Genomic DNA, 18,066 nt, shown 5'->3' on the forward strand with positions numbered 1-18,066 from the left:
TAATTGGACAAAAGATGTCACTTTCCTCATGACAAACCCTACTGAACCAGAGACATCAGAAGCATCTCACCTGGGAGAGAACATCATTGATCATTATTTTATAGATTATTGAATAAAAACAATTAACAATGAGCTTTAGCTATTTTATTCAGGGAATCCAGTTTCTCCTCCCTTATTTTGGTTTCCATGGTGACATGAGGTGTCTTCTCTGGTCCAGAGTTTCATCAAGTAGTGCGTGTCTCCATGGCAACAAGAACAGCCCTTATTTATCAGGCTGAGGACTGTGAGTAGTGTAGTCCTTGTAAAGTGAACCAGAACAGTTGCGGAGCAGCCACAGAATGTTCTGGATGATCAGAGACACCAACGAACCAAAACCTGCAGCAAAAGATCAAAACTTTGGTTCCTGTTTAAAAAATCTCAGCACGTAAAATCAATTTAGAAAAATGTCTCAAACGTCCAGTGAAAACATCTAAGTTGTCTCTGACCAGAGGGACCAGATCTTCTTTATCTCTAATATTAATTCATTACTACATTTCCCCACATTTAGAAACTGAAGACAAATCATTCCTTGAAGTTTTTCAGTGAGTGAGGAAAACAATCCTGCAGTTTGGAATGAAAAGTGAGTGAAACACTGCCACCTAGTGGTGGAGGTGGAGCAACATCACATGCTTTAAGGTTTAATTTTCTGTCTCTACGCGTCACGTTTATCCCATAATAAGTCAAGTCTTTCATTTTCTAAAACATTCCACCAACAAGCTCTAATCCGCTCATGAGTCCGATGCGCCTCTGCCTCTAGGAGGAGTCAGGATCCACGTCTCTGATTGGCAGTCAGCTGGGGAGCAGGTGGATGGCACCAGGTTCTGTTTGAAGCAGGTCCAGAGATATAAACACAGAAGTTCAGCGGTGTCATCAGAACGGAAAAAAACCACTAGATTCTGGTCCAGATGTTCCGGGGTTTCGTCAGGAAATGAAATGCAGGACTGACTTAACTGGTGGCTCAGAGACAAGGTCCAACAAAGTGTCCTTCTGTGTCCACCGAACTACCTGTCCTTGGAGGAGCGCAGATCGGTGGTGATTGGGTCATGCTGGATGGTCTGGTGCAGCATCAGAGCCAGCAGCCCAGCTCGGTTTGTCATCGCCGCCCGAAGATTTCTCTCCTGCTCAAACAGCTCATCCAGCTTATACCACTGAGAGGAGAGAGAGAGAGAGAGAGAGAGAGAGAGAGAGAGAGAGAGAGAGAGAGAGAGAGAGAGAGAGAGAGAGAGTCAGGGAGAGGCAAGAGCAGTCAGGCTGTCACTAGAATGGATCAGAACCGATTACCACACGAACTCGCTCCAGGTCCACCTCGGCACGCCGAAGCTTCTCCCAGCAGTAATGTTTGTTACACTTCCTCTTGGAGACCCGACAGAAGTCTCCGGTCAGCTCGAACACGTCTCTGACCAGAGGACAGCCACACACCTCGTCTGCTGGGACCTGACACACACCCAAACACACACACACGTTTAATGATTCATTTAGAATAAAAATAGAAACTAAACTTGAGTCCAAGTCAGACCTAGTAGAACTGATCAGATGGAGGGGCGGAACCCTCCCTCTTGTGATGATGCCATGTTGACTTTAGAACCAGTTGGTTCCACTCACATCACATTGGTTGGGATTATTCAGGATATTTTATATCTTTAACACTGGACCACTGAGACTGTCTGTTCATGCTAACAGGTCAGGAAACAGAAAAGACTCACTAGTGAGTGCTAGTTTGGATTTAACCTGATTAAAGATGATTTTACCTGATTAAAAACGATTTTACCAGATTAAAGACGATTTTACCTGATTAAAAATAATTTTATCTGATTAAAGACAATTTTATCTGACTAAAGACAATTTTACCTGTTTAAATATAATTTTATCTGATTAAAGATAATTTTATCTGATTAAAGACGATTTTAACTGATTAAAGATTATTTGACCTGATTAAAGATTATTTTACCTGATTAAAGACAATTTTATCTGATTAAAGATGATTTTATCTGATTAAAGATTATTTTACATGATTCAAGAAGATTTTATGTGATTAAAGACGATTTTATCTGATTAAAGATAATTTTATCTAATTAAAGACGATTTTATCTGATTAAAGACGATTTTACCCGATTAAAAACGATTTTACCTGATTAAAACTAATTTATCTGATTAAAGACGATTTTATCTGATTAAAGACAATTTTACCTGATTAAATATAATTTTATCTGATTAAAGATCATTTTATCTGATTAAAGATGATTATATTTGACTTGATTAAAGATTATTTTATCTGATTAAAGACGATTTTACCTGATTAAAGATAATTTTACCTGGTTAAAGACGATTTTATCTGATTAAAGACAATTTTATTTGATTGATTTAATCAATTTCCCTCTGGGATTAATAAAGTATTTTTGAATTGAATTGAATTGAATTAAAGATTATTTTATCTGATTAAAGATGATTTTATCTGATTAAAGATTATTTTACCTGATTAAAGATTATTTTATCTGATTAAAGACGATTTTACCTGATTATAGATTGTTTTATCAGATTGAAGACGATTTTATCTGATTAAAGATTATTTTACCTGAATAAAGAATTTTTTTTACCTAATTAAAGATAATTTTATCTGATTAAAGACGATTTTATCTGATTAAAGACGATTTTATCTGATTAAAGAACATTTTACCTGATTAAAGATAATTTTATGTGATTAAAGACGATTTTATCTGATTAAAGATAATTTTATCTAATTAAAGACGATTTTATCTGATTAAAGACGATTTTACCCGATTAAAGACGATTTTACCTGATTAAAAATAATTTATCTGATTAAAAACGATTTTATATGATTAAAGACAATTTTACCTGATTAAATATAATTTTTTCTGATTAAAGATCATTTTATCTGATTAAAGATGATTATATTTGACTTCATTAAAGATTATTTTATCTGATTAAAGACGATTTTACCTGATTAAAGATAATTTTACCTGGTTAAAGACGATTTTATCTGATTAAAGACAATTTTATTTGATTAAAGACTATTTTACCTGATTAAAGATAATTTTATCTGATTAAAGATGATTTTATCTGATTAAAGACGATTTTATCTGATCAAAGATTATTTTATCTGATTAAAGATGATTTTATCTGATTAAAGATTATTTTACCTGATTAAAGATTATTTTATCTGATTAAAGACGATTTTACCTGATTAAAGATTATTTTATCAGATTGAAGACGATTTTTTCTGATTAAAGACGATTTTACCCGATTAAAGACGATTTTACTTGATTAAAAATAATTTATCTGATTAAAGACGATTTTATCTGATTAAAGACAATTTTACCTGATTGAATATAATTTTATCTGATTAAAGATCATTTTATCTGGTTAAAGATGATTATATTTGACTTGATTAAAGATTATTTTATCTGATTAAAGACGATTTTACCTGATTAAAGATAATTTTACCTGGTTAAAGACAATTGTATCTGATTAAAGATAATCTTATCTAATTAAAGACGATTTTATCTGATTAAAGACGATTTTACCCGATTAAAGACGATTTTACCTGATTAAAAATAATTTATCTGATTAAAGACGATTTTATCTGATTAAAGACAATTTTACCTGATTAAATATAATTTTATCTGATTAAAGATCATTTTATCTGATTAAAGATGATTATATTTGACTTGATTAAAGATTATTTTATCTGATTAAAGACGATTTTACCTGATTAAAGATAATTTTACCTGGTTAAAGACGATTTTATCTGATTAAAGACAATTTTATTTGATTAAAGATTATTTTACCTGATTAAAGATAATTTTATCTGATTAAAGATGATTTTATCTGATTAAAGACGATTTTATCTGATTAAAGATTATTTTATCTGATTAAAGATGATTTTATCTGATTAAAGATTATTTTACCTGATTAAAGATTATTTTATCTGATTAAAGATTATTTTATCAGATTGAAGATGATTTTATCTGATTAAAGATTATTTTACCTGATTAAAGACAATTTCATCTGAATAAAGATTATTTTATCTGATTAAAGACGATTTTATCTGATTAAAGATTATTTTACCTGATTAAAGATGATTTTACCTGATTAAAGACGATTTTATCTGATTAAAGATTATTTTATCTGATTAAAGACTATTTTACCTGATTAAAGATTATTTTATTTGATTAAAGACGATTTTAACTGATTAAAGATTATTTTACCTGATTAAAGACGATTTTATCTGATTAAAGATTATTTTACCTGATTAAAGATGATTTTATCTGATTAAAGATTATTTTACCTGATTAAAGACGATTTTATCAGATTAAAGATTATTTTACCTGATTAAAGACGATTTTATCTGATTAAAGATTATGTTACCTGATTAAATAAGATTTTTTCTTTTTAAAGATTATTTTATCTGATTAAAGACGATTTTATTTTATGGAGACCTGACTGTAATAATAAGTAAAGGTTATCAACTGTAGGTTTAGTGTGCTCATAGGAAATGTGACAACAAACACAAATCACATTCCTCTTTATGGCCTATATAGTTGTCATCATCAACGTTACATGATTTACAGAATACACGTGACCAACTAACATTTTGCATTCTACCACCGGATGTTTGGATCAAAATGTGAACCACTCAGATCTTAGATCAGGTGAGAGCCAGGCGTTTCCCATCATGCCCTAGGTTTTGCAGCCAGTGGAGAGCAACTGCAGCGCCTTGCTGCAAAATCTGCGGCCGCCTTGATCTCACGAGGTTGTCGTTGCCTACGTAGGCATGACGTCAGATCAAGTCGGCGTCAAGTCGGACACAAATCTAACCGGCAAGCACTGCGTGCCGATCACCGGTGATCTAATCTGTGCAGAACTGGCTCATCTCGAAAAAGGCCAATGTCACGTTCTGCTTCTCAGCCTTGGTTGCCTCTCGTCTCCCCGTGTGTTTATTGGTTGCACCTGCTTCTTGTTAACCTGATCACCTGCTCCTGTGTATTTAAGCCCTGTCAGTCCTGTGTCTTTTGTCGGTTCATCTGTTGTCCTTATCTTATGTCTCCCCATGTCAACGTGCTTCTGTTCCTGTTGTTTCTGCACTCCCAAGTCCCTGCAATAAATGGATCTAAGTATTTTGCTGCCTCAGAGCTTCACTCACTGCATATGGGTCCAAAACCAACACTCATTGTGACAGACATTGAGGGTATCAAGTCAGGTAAAATAAAACGTACCTTTGGATCTCTGGAATGTTCTGGACACAAGACCTGCAGCCGCTTACAGTATGTCTTACTCTGAGGGTTGTAGACGTCACAGAACAACCGGGTGGCTCTAGGGCAGGACAAGGTTCCCACAAACAGTTATTAGAGGCAGGAGGGACAATACAGACAACCGGGACACAGGGGATGGAGGTTGACTTACCCCTCAATGCGGGTTGGATACATGGACCCAAAGGAGGTTTGACTCTCATACTGTTGGGACAAAAAGAGTTGGTGAGGACAGTCCTCATCCCCATCCTGTCCTGCAGCTCTTGTCACAGTGCCTACATTACCCACAATGCACATGGATCCAGAAGGTAGATTCATCAGACTATCCTGAGCAAAAGAATCTGCTCTGATGGGACTGACTGTCCTCTCTGAGGTACTTTGCGTTTCAATATTCTGGAACTATTCAGGTGTGGTAAGCCGCGACAGTCAATGACCCAGTTTCCTGGTACAGGAACATTGTGCTGTTTGTTTTGGTTGGAAGTGTCTCCGTAGTGTTTGTTGTGTTCATAACAAATAGAAACAGATCCCCAAACATGGTTTACTTCTTACATGTCACTCACTTTTCTTCTACCTCCAACCGGACTCTAAATCCATTCTTATAAAAATTCGATTCGTAATTCCAAAAACCTTTGTAATCGCCAAGGGAAAGTCCAGACGGCCATTTAAAGGTCTAGGTCTGAAAGGGTTAATAGAGTTTCCCCCGGTGAGCTCACCCAGTGTTGCGTCTTTGAGTTACAGGCATCAAATGAAGGTAACAGCCACACTGGCCCATATCAGCATCAAACTGGAACAGACTGGATGGGATCAGGTCACGATAAACAATTCTAACTGTTCAGAATTGGAGTCAAATAGATTCTTGAAATTTTGAATCGATACCCAGCTTTACGCTGTGTTCTCCTACAATTACGGCAAGCCAATGGTGGCACTATCACACCTAGCCTGGCCCGGTCTGGGCTAGGTGGTGTCGCGCCTGGGCCCCCACCCGTAGATTTTCTTCACAGACACTTCTCAGCAGCGGAAATCTTTGAGCAGGTGGGCGGGGCAAAAAAACACAAAGAGAAGTCTGTGGTGTCTCCTTTAGGTAAACAGAGGCGGCTATGAGCAGTGTTGCTTTTGGAGACTGACCCCGGCTTTCCACCGGAGCCGTCAGCAGCACGTTACTGCAGCAGCACGTCATAGCTGCTGATAGGAACCGCTGTGGTCAACAGAACCTTTTCCACTGGAGCCGTCAGCAGCGCGAGTCGGCTGCGTCTCAGGAGCAGCATGTCGCGGCCTTTACGCGCCGGTTCTATTTTCTACGCGCGACGCCTCTGAAACGGGTCAAGTTCGACATTTTTGGGGAAGGAAAGACAGGAAATCGGACGCGGAAATGGAGAGAAGCTCCCGAGATTTTCAGAATAAAGAACGTCCTGCCTTCCGGTTGCTTTACTTTTAAAAAAGGTTACTAACTGTGCGGCCCCGTGAGAAGTTATCACCTAGCTAGCGGTCTCCTTTGTTTTTCAGGTCCGTATTGGCGATTATAAAACGGACAGAACATAAAAACACAACCCATGTTGTAGTTTTCTCCTGCTTGTTGTTGTGTTTACTGACGAAGTTACTCGTGTGACTTCGTGCTCGGTCGGTGACAGCTGCTCCCCTGCTGCTTCGCGTCTCGTGGGGAGGGCCAAGCAGCAGCTTACGCGAGCAAGACGTGCTGCTGCAGTAACGTGCTGCTGACGGCTCCTGTGGAAACCCGGGGTAACAGATGTTGCATCCAGACTGCTGTGTCTGTCCTCACGCTGCGCAGCTCAAGCTTCGACAGATCTGTCTCTCACTGAAACTGTGTGTGTGCTCCTCACAGCACATCTCAGTGAGAGACAGATCCGCAGCGGCTTCAGTCAGTGGAGATGTTTACTCCACCGTAGGGGTTGCATGACTTAATTTTTTTTAAAGTCGACAGTCAAGTAATGAAAATCGAGTCGACTTTGACTAGTCGTTGACGACGTCATACACCTGAAGCGGCGGGGGGGTGGGAGGGTCGATAGGTTCGCTGGAGTTTTTGACAATTAAGATTGCGCCCACATGTTCTAAAATCTCTTTTAACAACGGTAGTTTCTGCATCCTACTTCAGCCCTCTCCCCCCTCCCCCTGCGCAGCAGCAGCAAACTCACTGATGCGCCTGCAGCCTCTCGGAGTTCCTGCTGCTCTAGACATTAAAATAATTATTTCATTTTCTGTTCCTCACTTCTGATTACCTTCAATGGTGTCTGTTTGTTGCAACCAGCAGGTACAAAAACTAACTTGTTTTTAATTGACTATTTTTCTGTCCTGTCTGTTTATTATCTTCCTGCATCTCCTCTCAATCCTAAAGAGAAACTGCTACATGGCTTCATATATATTCACCTTATAAGTTACCTTTGAACCACAGTCCTAAAAGATCTACCGACCGCAGAAACAGCGGAGTGCCGCTGCTCGCCAGCCGACTACAACGGGACCGTTTTTGCTGCGGAGTTTGTGCCGGAGCGGAGATAGTGGAATCTTGGGGGCGCGTCACCGGAGAACAAAACAGGTGAAGAGCCTCGCTCCGCAGCAGCGAAACGCATCAGGCACAAATAACAGACAGAAAACATGAAAGGAAATGAGCCGACATGAACGATCGCGTGTTTAATTTGTTTTTGAGGTGGCGACACCTGATTTGGAGGTGCTCAGGACGCAGATGTCTGGAGCAGCACGTCAACGATCAGAGCTTTGCATGCGCAAACTGGTTAAGATTAGGATGGGGGTGAGGAGAAGGTAAAATTACAAGAGGGAAAAGGTCACAGTTTGGTTAAATGTCAGTTTTACTGCCGGTGTCAGTACCGACGCTCTGGCACAGCGCGTTGCCTCCACCTCCCGACGCAGGGGCTCATCACCTGCTGGAGGACTGCATCTTGTCAGTCATTATCACGTGACAGCGACTAGTCGATGACAGGCATAAAAAGTCACTACAGAGCCGTGAAGTCGACTAGTTCGTACAACCCCTACTCCACAGTATCCTGAATGATAACGAACCGCGGGAAGCCCTCGCTGGCTGAATCTACCCGCCAGGCAGAGGCTGTTGGGTCACCTCAGCCCGAAACAGTCCGCCAGGGAGGAGGTCAGAAAAAAAGGGCAGTTGAGCAGGGAAAAAAGCCAGGCTACCCAGGTGTGAACACATAAAACATTACCTGAGCAGAACCGAGTCGGCCCAGATGTGAAAGCGCTAAAGGAGTCGCCTCTTTTCCAGGCTCCAGGTTTCGCATTTGCATGCACAGCGTGAGCAGTCAGGTAGCATTTGAGCATCGAGCCGTACGGTGTCAACACAATTCGTGAGCCGTTCTCTGCGATGAAGTCTAAAATTTAAAAAATGGAGCTGTATAGAATCCACAGCGTGTGCCCGGTTTTAAAGACCAAGTTCATTCTGTTTTTTTCAGGAGGTTTGTGGTGGTCTGGTACAAATGAATGCCTTGTGAGACGACCTCTGTGGGAAAAAGCTCTGGTGCAGAGGTGAGCAGAAGGTGGCAGGATTTGTTGTATTAGGGCTCAATTCTCGGACATCTCTCCTCTGATTGGCCAACAGCAACACAACTCTACCACTGACTGTCCGCTTTGCAATGCTGATCTTTTATCTCCACAAATAACACAAGCCTGGAGGAGTTCTGCTCTGTTGCTAAAGCTAACGGTTAGCTTCTACTAGCCGAGACGCTCTCTGCTGTTTCCTGGATGCTAAACCAACGACAGCCTTCCGCGTCGGGAGCCAAGATGAGCAAGTCCAGGAACATTTACTTTCAGTGTGGCGTAGATCTGACGAGCTTTCCTGACTTGAGTGTTCCCCGTCTGTTTTCTATTGGCGGTTAGTAAAAAATATATAAACTCACCTTAGCATAGCACCTCTCCATGTGACGCAGCGCCACCTTAGGGTTGACGGGATGGCTGCAGGAGACACAGAATATCTGCAGGTCTGTGTCATCTCCATCTCCTTCGGCCACCTGCAGACAGAACAAAGGTACATGAGAGCTGGACCAATCAGTGGGAGGCTGCATGTATGTGTGTGTGTGTGTGTGGGGGGGGGGGGGGGGGTCGTACCTCCTCATGTTGTTGGACCTGCTGCTGCTTGGCGTTGGCAATGATGGTCTCCAGATCATGGAAACGTTTCTCCATCAGCGTGAGGCGGAGCCTAGCGGCCTGCTGCTCCTTCCTGATTCGCTCCAGCTGTCTCCTCCCCATCTCCTCTGCAATGCAGGGACTCTGCTGCCACTGCTGGATCCTCTGGGGGAGGATCTCGTAAATTCGGCTGTGGACAGAGACAGATGTGAATTCCAGGTGACTCGCTCGCCTCGGCATGAGTGCAGACCTCAGGCTCACTTGGCGGCGAGCTTCATCCCACATTCCTCAGAGCAGTACTTGGAGTTGCTCCTCGCAGGTTCGATGCAACTAGGGCCCAGGCACTGCTTCACAGCCCCGCCCACATCTTTAGCTCCACCCTCTCCTGCTCGCTCACTATGTCGCACACGCTCCCGGTGCCTCTGTTTGACCTTATGACGCCGAAGCTTGATCTCCTCTTTCGGAGCAAACACAGACTTCTGCAGGGGCACAGGTGCGTTAGTGACATCATCAGTGATGTAGGTGATCATGTGATCTACATGGCTTCACCTTCTTCTCTGGCTTCTTGTCTCGTCTCTTCACATGCTTCACCTTCACAGCTTTCTTCCTCAACAAATCAGATTGAGCCTCCTCTTCCTCCTCTTCCTCCCCGCTGCGCCATACCTGTGACAGGAAGATGTGATCAAACAGGAAGTCGACCCTTGAGGTCTGATTGATCCACCACTCACCAGGTGACTGAAACCAGCAGCTTTGTACTGCTCATACAACTCCAGCTCGCTCTCGCTGAACCCCTCCCCATCTTCTTCATCGTCTTCATCCATCAGATGCCCCGCCCCCTTTCTTAAAACACCATGCCCCCTGCTGTCGCCCTGACTCATCTCCTCGTCTCTGACCCGGAGCATCTTCTGCTCAGAGACAATCAGAGACACACACTGTTAGGCGTAACAAGAAATGTCCAACTGGTAATGCATTAGTCCTGTCCCGTTACCATGGCAACGGCTGAGATGTGGTCTGCAACTGGTTGATCAAACAGAGGGCTTACAATCACTTAGGTCCAGGTTTAAGGGACGTCAACGACATAGATACACCAGCTGGGATTCAAACCTGCAACCTTGTTGCTGTGAAGTTGAACCAGGCCCTAATGTGCAGACCGGATTCAACCGGTCTGGAAGCTTCTAAGGATTGTTGTAACACTAAAACAAAAGGTGCTGCAGAGCTCCCTGATGCAGGCAACCAGGGCAAAAACAAAGATGGAGGAGAACACGTACCCGAGCTCGGACCTCGCACTGTCTCATGCGACACTTCTGTCGGATCTTGTTAGGACCCCCAAACTTCTTCATGTCCTTACAGAAGTCACACTGACCACAGTCCTCCGTCCTGAGACAGGCATCACACTCACCACACATCCGGGCCGAGCGCTTTATCTGCGCACGCACACACACACACACACGCAGACACACACACATGCAACATAAACAGAGAGACATTTGAGGTGGACTTTGGGACAGTTTGGGCTTTAGTATGTCCAATGATGCGCTTTACTAATCTGGACACGCCCACTTTAACGACATCATCAAGATCAGGCTCACCTGCTGCTCCTCAGATCACAGCTAACAGCTAGTGAGCTCTGCTCCCCATCAGACAGGGTTACCTGAGAGCTCCTCCTCCAGGAGAACTGATTACCTGGGAGCCCCGCCTCCTGTCGAGTTTAGATTGAGGGGTGGAGCTGTCATCTCCATCAGTTTTGTCATCTTTTCCTGACTCCCCCTGTTTGTTCTTCCTCTGGCGGTATTTAATCTCCAGGGCTGGGTCTCGGTCTGCAGGTGTTAAAACACAAAGCTGGTACCTGGTCCAGGTACTGCCAACAGCTCCAGGATGGGTTTGGTTCTGAAACACTCACCTCTGCAGGACGGACAGAACCACACCCTGATGGCCTTGGCTGCTCTCTCCGAGACTCCGACACAGTTCCCATGGTACCACTCGGTGCAGCTGTCACAGCCTCTATCCCACACACACACACACACACACACACACACACACACACACACACACACACACACACACACACACACACGGTGGTGAGCATCAGCTGTTTATGTTTTTGTTTTGTAAACAAAATTTTTCTCACATCATGAAACAGTTGATGTCTGGTTTCCGACAGATGCAGTAAACTGGACAGCTGGTGGTTTCCATGGTAACCTCTCCTCCTCCTCCTCCCCCTTCTCCTCTCTCCTCCTCCTGCTCCTCTGGGTTGCGCACCTCCTAAGACAAATAAACAAGATTAAAGGAATATTTTTAATAAAAGCCTCTGATTGGCTAGACACTCCTGCATCTGGATCAAGAACCACGTGACAGGGTCCCGGTCAGACCTGCTGCAGCGCGACTCGGGTTCAGCACCAGAGTATGGATGAACGTAGACCTGGATGGGTGATCATCAACATCCAGTCCAGGAAAAATGCATCCTGAAGGGATGTCGTGGTTCGTGTGCAACATGAAAGCGGACCGGAACCGAGAGCGGACTCACCATGAGGTTCTGCTGATCTGGGTTCCGTTAGTTTGTCTTGCAGCAGCTCCCTCTTTGTTTTCGCTCCATCTTCATCCCCCTCTTCCTCTGTAGCCCCCCAAACAGGACGGAACCCCGGAACCGGGAGGCGCCCTCTGCTGCTGGGAAGAGACACGCGCAGCAGCGGGCTGAACCCGGTCCTCCGAACCGGTTTTATTATAGTTTATTTTATTTGACCAGGAAAGACAAGTCAGATTAAAAACGAGAGTCCAGTGCGCTCCAGACCAGGGCAGAGACCAGAAGTAGGCTAAGTCAGCAGATGGCGCTCTCGGCGGGTGCAGAAGAAGACTCTGGGACATCCCGCTGACATACGGTTCTAACTGGTTTGGAGGGTCTGGACCGGTCCGGTTTTGTTTCTCTGGACCTTTAATCATCATTCAGCATCAGTGGGGAGTTTTGGAGCAGGTCACTGATTTACAGCTGAGACACAGCTGCATGAATAAAGCTTGTAATGGATGAATGAATGAACTGATCCGTTTGTCTTCTGAGGATATGTTCGGAATCTTTAGGTCATCTGATGATGTCATAGCCGTGTGTGTGTGTGTGTGTGTGTGTGTGTGTGTGTGTGTGTGTGTGTGTGTGTGTGTGTGTGTGTGTGTGTGTGTGTGTGTAGTGGGCGGAGGGCTTCACACACACCAAAGCTGCCGACTGAACGGACCGAAGCTGCAAGTATTAAAACTTTTCTTTCATTTTCATTTAAACAGGAAGTTTGTGATCAGCGGTTTTTCTGTTGACCAAACACTAAACTTTATAAAACTCATAATGAAACAGTTTATTTACTGGATGAGTTTAAACGACTGCGTTAGGATTGGATTTTGTTCCTAGATGAGCTCAGCCCTTTATTTTCCTGCCGATGAGGCTCGGGGATCATCCAACCCTCCAGCCGTCAGTTATTTCTGTAACCAGAAGCTTGTTAAGGATTATTTTATTGTGAAAAGTCAAATAAAAACTGGACTCCATTATTCCTACAAGTGAAACAGATCCACTTCTGTTTTTATTCCCTACAGGATGGAAGTCAAATCCCCCTCTGAGAACTCTAGGGGCGGGGCAAACAAGGACTGTGACCAATCAAACAATGGGATGGTCCTGCATCACAACACAGGTAGGACAGGTCCAAATTCCAGATTAAGCTTCATGAGAGGTCTCAGGTGTATCTGAACATCAGGCTGGACTGGAGCTCCCACCAGAGCTGCAGGAAGGGACAGAGCAGAACTCGTTCTGTGGGGGGCAGGGGTGATAAGGGCTGTGGACAGGAACAACAGATCATCCTCCCCAGGCTGCTCTCATGGACACTCCGTCTCAGTGAGACGTCATGAAGGTGGTGAGACCGTTTCACCAGCCGATTCCTTACCGAGGCTCAGAGGCGCTGCAGGGACCCCTTATCTCTATCCAACAGCTGATGTGTGTCTAACGGATAGAACGTTTGAAGCAGGCAGCTGTTTCCATTTGATAACAACCTCTCTGCCTTCACCAGTGAGGTTGTTAACCCTCTACTCTACTCTACTCATATCCATACTACTGTACTTTACTCATATCCATACTCTACGCTACTCATATCCATACTCTACTACTCTACTCTACTCATATCCATACTCTACGCTACTCATATGCATCCTCTACTACTCTACTCTACTCTACTCTTATCCATACTACTCTACTCTACTTTATTCATATCCATACTCTACGCTACTCATATCCATCCTCTACTACTCTACTCTACTCTACTCTACTCATATCCATACTACTGTACTTTACTCATATCCATACTCTACGCTACTCATATCCATACTCTACTACTCTACTCTACTCTACTTTACTCATATCCATACTCTACGCTACTCATATGCATCCTCTACTACTCTACTCTACTCTACTCTTATCCATACTACTCTACTCTACTTTATTCATATCCATACTCTACTCTACTCATATCCATCCTCTACTACTCTACTCTACTCTACTTTACTCATATCCATACTCTACGCTACTCATATCCATACTACTGTACTTTACTCATATCCATACTACTGTACTTTACTCATATCCATACTCTACGCTACTCATATCCATACTCTACTACTCTACTCTACTCTATTCATATCCATACTACTGTACTTTACTCATATCCATACTACTGTACTTTACTCATATCCATACTCTACGCTACTCATATCCATCCTCTACTACTCTACTCTACTCTACTTTACTCATATCCATACTCTACGCTACTCATATCCATCCTCTACTACTCTACTCTACTCTACTCTACTCTACTCTACTTTACTCATATCCATACTCTACGCTACTCATATCCATCCTCTACTACTCTACTCTACTCTACTCTACTCATATCCATACTACTCTACTCTACTTTACTCATATCCATACTCTACGCTACTCATATGCATTCTCTACTACTCTACTCTACTCTACTCTTATCCATACTACTCTACTCTACTTTATTCATATCCATACTCTACGCTACTCATATCCATCCTCTACTACTCTACTCTACTCTACTCTACTCATATCCATACTACTCTACTCTACTTTACTCATATCCATACTCTACGCTACTCATATCCATCCTCTACTACTCTACTCTACTCTACTCATATCCATACTACTCTACTCTACTTTACTCATATCCATACTCTACGCTACTCATATCCATCCTCTACTACTCTACTCCATACTACTCTACTCTACTTTACTCATATCCATACTCTACTACTCTACTCATATCCATACTCTACTACTCTACTCATATCCATACTCTACTACTCTACTCATATCCATACTCTACTACTGTACTCTACTTTACTCATATCCATACTCTACTCATATCCATACTCTACTTTACTCATGTCCATACTCTACTCATATCCATACTCTACTCTACTTTACTCATGTCCATACTCTACTCATTCATACTCTACTGTACTTTATTGTACTGTGGGGCAGCAGTAGCTCAGGAGGTAGAGCTGGTTGTCCAGTAATCGAGGTTGCAGGTTTGATTCCAGCTCTTGCCAGAGATGCTGCTGTTGCATCCTTGGGCAAGATACTTAACCCCTCCTTGCCAGCTGGTGGCAGTTGGAGGCACCGGTGGCGCAAGTGTTCGGCAGTCTCGCCTCTGTCAGTGCGTCCCAGCGCTGCTGTGGCTACCTCATCACCAGTGTGTGAATTGTTGGATGACTGTGTTGTTGTGAAGCACCTTGGGGGGTTGTAGAACCCTAAGGTGGTATAAAAATACAAGCTATTAACTGTACTACTACTAGTACTACTCTATCGTACTCTACTCAACCTCTTAAACTACTGTACTCTACAGTACTATACTTTTATTCCTACTCTACTCTTAATCCTTCACTACTGTACTCTACTCTATTGTACTCTTTATCCTACTCTACTCTAGTTATAGAAATGTACGTTTATAACTCATATTTCAGATTCAAATGAGTTTTATCTTGACTGTTTATCTGTAATCTGACCTGCTTAAGGGGTTGTTGTTTATTTTGTTTTTTCCAGCAGGTGTATTTTATATAAATGATAAAACCAGTTTACCTTGAGGGATGTTAACATCTTCCAGTAACGCACAGGAAACACTTCAGATAAATCTGAAAGTCTAAACATGTCAAATGTACGGCTGGGTTGTTTGTGGGTAGTTGTATTACCTGCTAGAACTGCTCTCTGGAAGACTAAAGTCGGCAAACACAGAGACCGCAGAGAAAAGGTCCCACTCACTCGAGATGGAGCTTATACTGAAGTCTGAAAGGTTCTAGCCTTAATAATAAAGCATTTTAAACGATGCACCTGAGCTGTAACTATGGTAACGCAATATTCCATAGCTTTACCATAGAGCCAGTCTATCATAGGTGACAGACAGCGCTCCATAATATAAATAAATGCCACTTTTTCATCAGTGAATAAGTTGTAACTTTAATAACATTAAGTGAACAAACTATTTTGACTTGTTTACATTTAAAACGGATCCATCAGCTAATAGAAGAGTCATTTGGCTTGATTTAGCAAACAGAAAAGTCAAGAGGCTCAACTGCAGGTTATCTTTATGTACGTATTTAACTTCTAAGTAACTTATTGTTTTTGTCACATTGCTCTTTGATTAAACACTACCAGGAAAACTGAAATGTGTTTATATTTATAATCTTTACTAATATATGAGCATCAAGACCAAAGAGAAATTTCTTTGATGTCAAACGGTTTGTTATTTATCTGAAGAGGATTGTATGCTATTTGATATAATGGTTTACAAACACAAGGGTAAATTATTAGAGTACTCGATTAATCGATAAAAGATTCGATAGAGTACTCGATTACAAAAATATTTGATAGCTGCAGCCCTACTCATAATCCTGTTCTACTGTACTCTACTCCTCTCTACTCTAATTCATCTTATTTCTGATTAACCCTTTTTTCCCTGACATTAGCTCTTCTGATGATGACTCATCACCAACCAGCTTGAACTAGTATTGGCACGTGTATTTATTCTCACAGGCCAAGCTCCACCCCCTACCTCTGATAGGCTGCAGGAGGCCAACAGCAGTGAGGAACTTTCATTGAGTGAGTCCTCCACCGACGAAAGGGCTCACCTTCTGCCAGCCCTCCAGACAGGTAACTCCTTCCGCCTCAAGTTGTTGGATCACCTGTGAGATCAGGTGTTCTGGTCATACTGTGATGTCATCTGTTGTGTTGAAGATTTGGACACTTCATCAGAGCCACCTGATACTCCTTGTTGTGTTCCTCCAACTTCCTCCTCCATTTCTGCTCCTCCTGTATCTCAGTCCTCCTTCTGTAACCAACATCATCATCAGGACACCAATCAGACGACTGTTTCTTCCAACAAGTGCCACACCTCCTTCAATATGGACGCTGCTCACATTAAGAAAGTGGCTGGAGATGGTGAGCCACTGAGCTTCATGGTTTTACTGCTCTTATCTTGTCATTCCGAGTGCTTCCTACAGGTCCTACAGGACTGTCAGTCTCAGCAGGTTCTGACCAATCAGGTCAGCCGATCAAACTGTGACATCAGAGCTGCTTTGGGTGTTAATGAAGGTGTTTGATCATGGCTGAAGCACTGAAGGATGCTGTATGGTCTCCCGGATGGTTCACATCTCAGATGTTGTGTTGTGGTAAAGACCTAACAGCAGAGACAGAGGGTCCTCCGTCGGGGAATTCGTATTCATGAAGAACATGAAGAGCAATTGGTTGCATGGTGGTGAAGCTGGTAGCTTTGTTGCCTCTTAGCAACGGGGTCGCAGGCCTCGTGATGACCTAAGTCGCACCTGACAGTTGACTTGTCTTTACAGATTGCTTTGTCCACTGCCTGCTGTCCTGCCTGTTCTGTGAGCTGCTGTCCATCTGCTCAGCGGTGGGGGATTGTCTGCTGTGCGGACTCGGTAGCGGCGGCAGCTGCGACGCTCTGATTGGCTGCTGCGTGGACACAGTGGGAGAGGCGGCCTGCACAGAGGAGGTGTGTCAGGCCGTGTTGGACTGTGGAATACTGGAAAACTGCTGTGGCTCGGCTGAATGCTTGGAGATCTGCCTGGAGTGCTGCTCCATCATCTTCCCATCGTGAAACAGCCAACCAGAGAACTGCAAAGGGAGGTCACAGCTAACAAAAGCCGTGTTTCCAGTTGAGGAGTTCAGAGAAATTTCTGAGATGGGGAAAAATATGCTGGCTCCGCCTCTCAGGCGTGGTGTCACCATACAAAGTTGGCCCTTTCACGGCTTTAAGACGTCAGAAAATGGCCGTGCTGTGGAGGGATTTCCGATACATGTTCAGAATTGGGAGTTTAGAAAGGTGAATTTGCTGGTTGTTTGGGAATGTCTGACAAAATCATTCCCCACTGAATTGCAACTAATCAGCATCAGTTAACCAGCTGTCCCGGCCATTGACTACTGGGACATTTCTAAGTACTCGGTCGGGCCCTTAAACGGCCTGGTCAGATGGAGACACGCCCACACCTTAACTCGTTCACTGCTAAAGTCGTCATTTGCATTTTTTTTACTGTGTGGGCGTCGGACGAGCCCCCGCGCCGAGAGAACAAACATCTCAGCTCTGAAGCCGATCTTCATCCA

At 43.1% G+C, this 18,066-nt stretch overlaps 2 protein-coding genes across 3 annotated transcripts; one reads left to right on the forward strand and one right to left on the reverse strand.

The window, feature by feature from the left end:
• Positions 1-129: 129 nt before the first annotated feature.
• cxxc1a (CXXC finger protein 1a) lies at positions 130-12,413 on the reverse strand. 2 transcript variants are annotated; one of them, XM_054746233.2, is made up of 14 exons: positions 11,932-12,413; positions 11,536-11,669; positions 11,308-11,408; positions 11,091-11,224; positions 10,676-10,831; positions 10,136-10,312; positions 9,957-10,070; positions 9,669-9,886; positions 9,390-9,597; positions 9,182-9,292; positions 5,461-5,510; positions 5,274-5,370; positions 1,330-1,473; positions 130-1,187 (listed from the first exon to the last, which is right to left on the reverse strand). In XM_054746233.2, the coding sequence occupies exons 1-14, from the start codon at positions 11,932-11,934 to the stop codon at positions 1,041-1,043; spliced, it is 1,794 nt and encodes a 597-aa protein (XP_054602208.2). In that variant the 5' UTR covers positions 11,935-12,413; the 3' UTR covers positions 130-1,040. The 2 variants fall into 2 exon arrangements, with proteins under 2 accessions (XP_054602208.2, XP_015824269.3); XM_015968783.3 differs by having other exon boundaries at positions 1,321-1,473.
• Positions 12,414-12,535: 122 nt separating this feature from the next.
• On the forward strand, positions 12,536-17,563 carry zgc:113363 (myoD family inhibitor). Its single transcript, XM_015968786.3, has 5 exons — positions 12,536-12,639; positions 12,978-13,072; positions 16,483-16,599; positions 16,684-16,887; positions 17,295-17,563. The coding sequence occupies exons 2-5, from the start codon at positions 12,979-12,981 to the stop codon at positions 17,561-17,563; spliced, it is 684 nt and encodes a 227-aa protein (XP_015824272.3). The 5' UTR covers positions 12,536-12,639; position 12,978.
• Positions 17,564-18,066: the final 503 nt, after the last annotated feature.

Source organism: Nothobranchius furzeri, chromosome 15 (genome assembly GCF_043380555.1).
Source record: "Nothobranchius furzeri strain GRZ-AD chromosome 15, NfurGRZ-RIMD1, whole genome shotgun sequence".
NCBI classification, from domain to species: Eukaryota; Metazoa; Chordata; class Actinopteri; order Cyprinodontiformes; family Nothobranchiidae; genus Nothobranchius; species Nothobranchius furzeri.

Bases quoted from the DNA above. Each gene is read 5' to 3' on its own strand.
- cxxc1a (XM_015968783.3), bottom strand. The intron at 10,313-10,675 runs GTACGTGTTCTC...GTCTCTGAGCAG, and splicing joins AGTGCGAGGTCCGAGCTCGG to AAGATGCTCCGGGTCAGAGA. The intron at 1,474-5,273 runs GTACGTTTTATT...GGTGTGTGTCAG, and splicing joins AACATTCCAGAGATCCAAAG to GTCCCAGCAGACGAGGTGTG.
- zgc:113363 (XM_015968786.3), top strand. From the start codon at position 12,979: ATGGAAGTCAAATCCCCCTCTGAGAACTCTAGGGGCGGGGCAAACAAG. The intron at 13,073-16,482 runs GTAGGACAGGTC...TTATTCTCACAG, and splicing joins GGTCCTGCATCACAACACAG to GCCAAGCTCCACCCCCTACC. The intron at 16,888-17,294 runs GTGAGCCACTGA...TTGTCTTTACAG, and splicing joins TAAGAAAGTGGCTGGAGATG to ATTGCTTTGTCCACTGCCTG.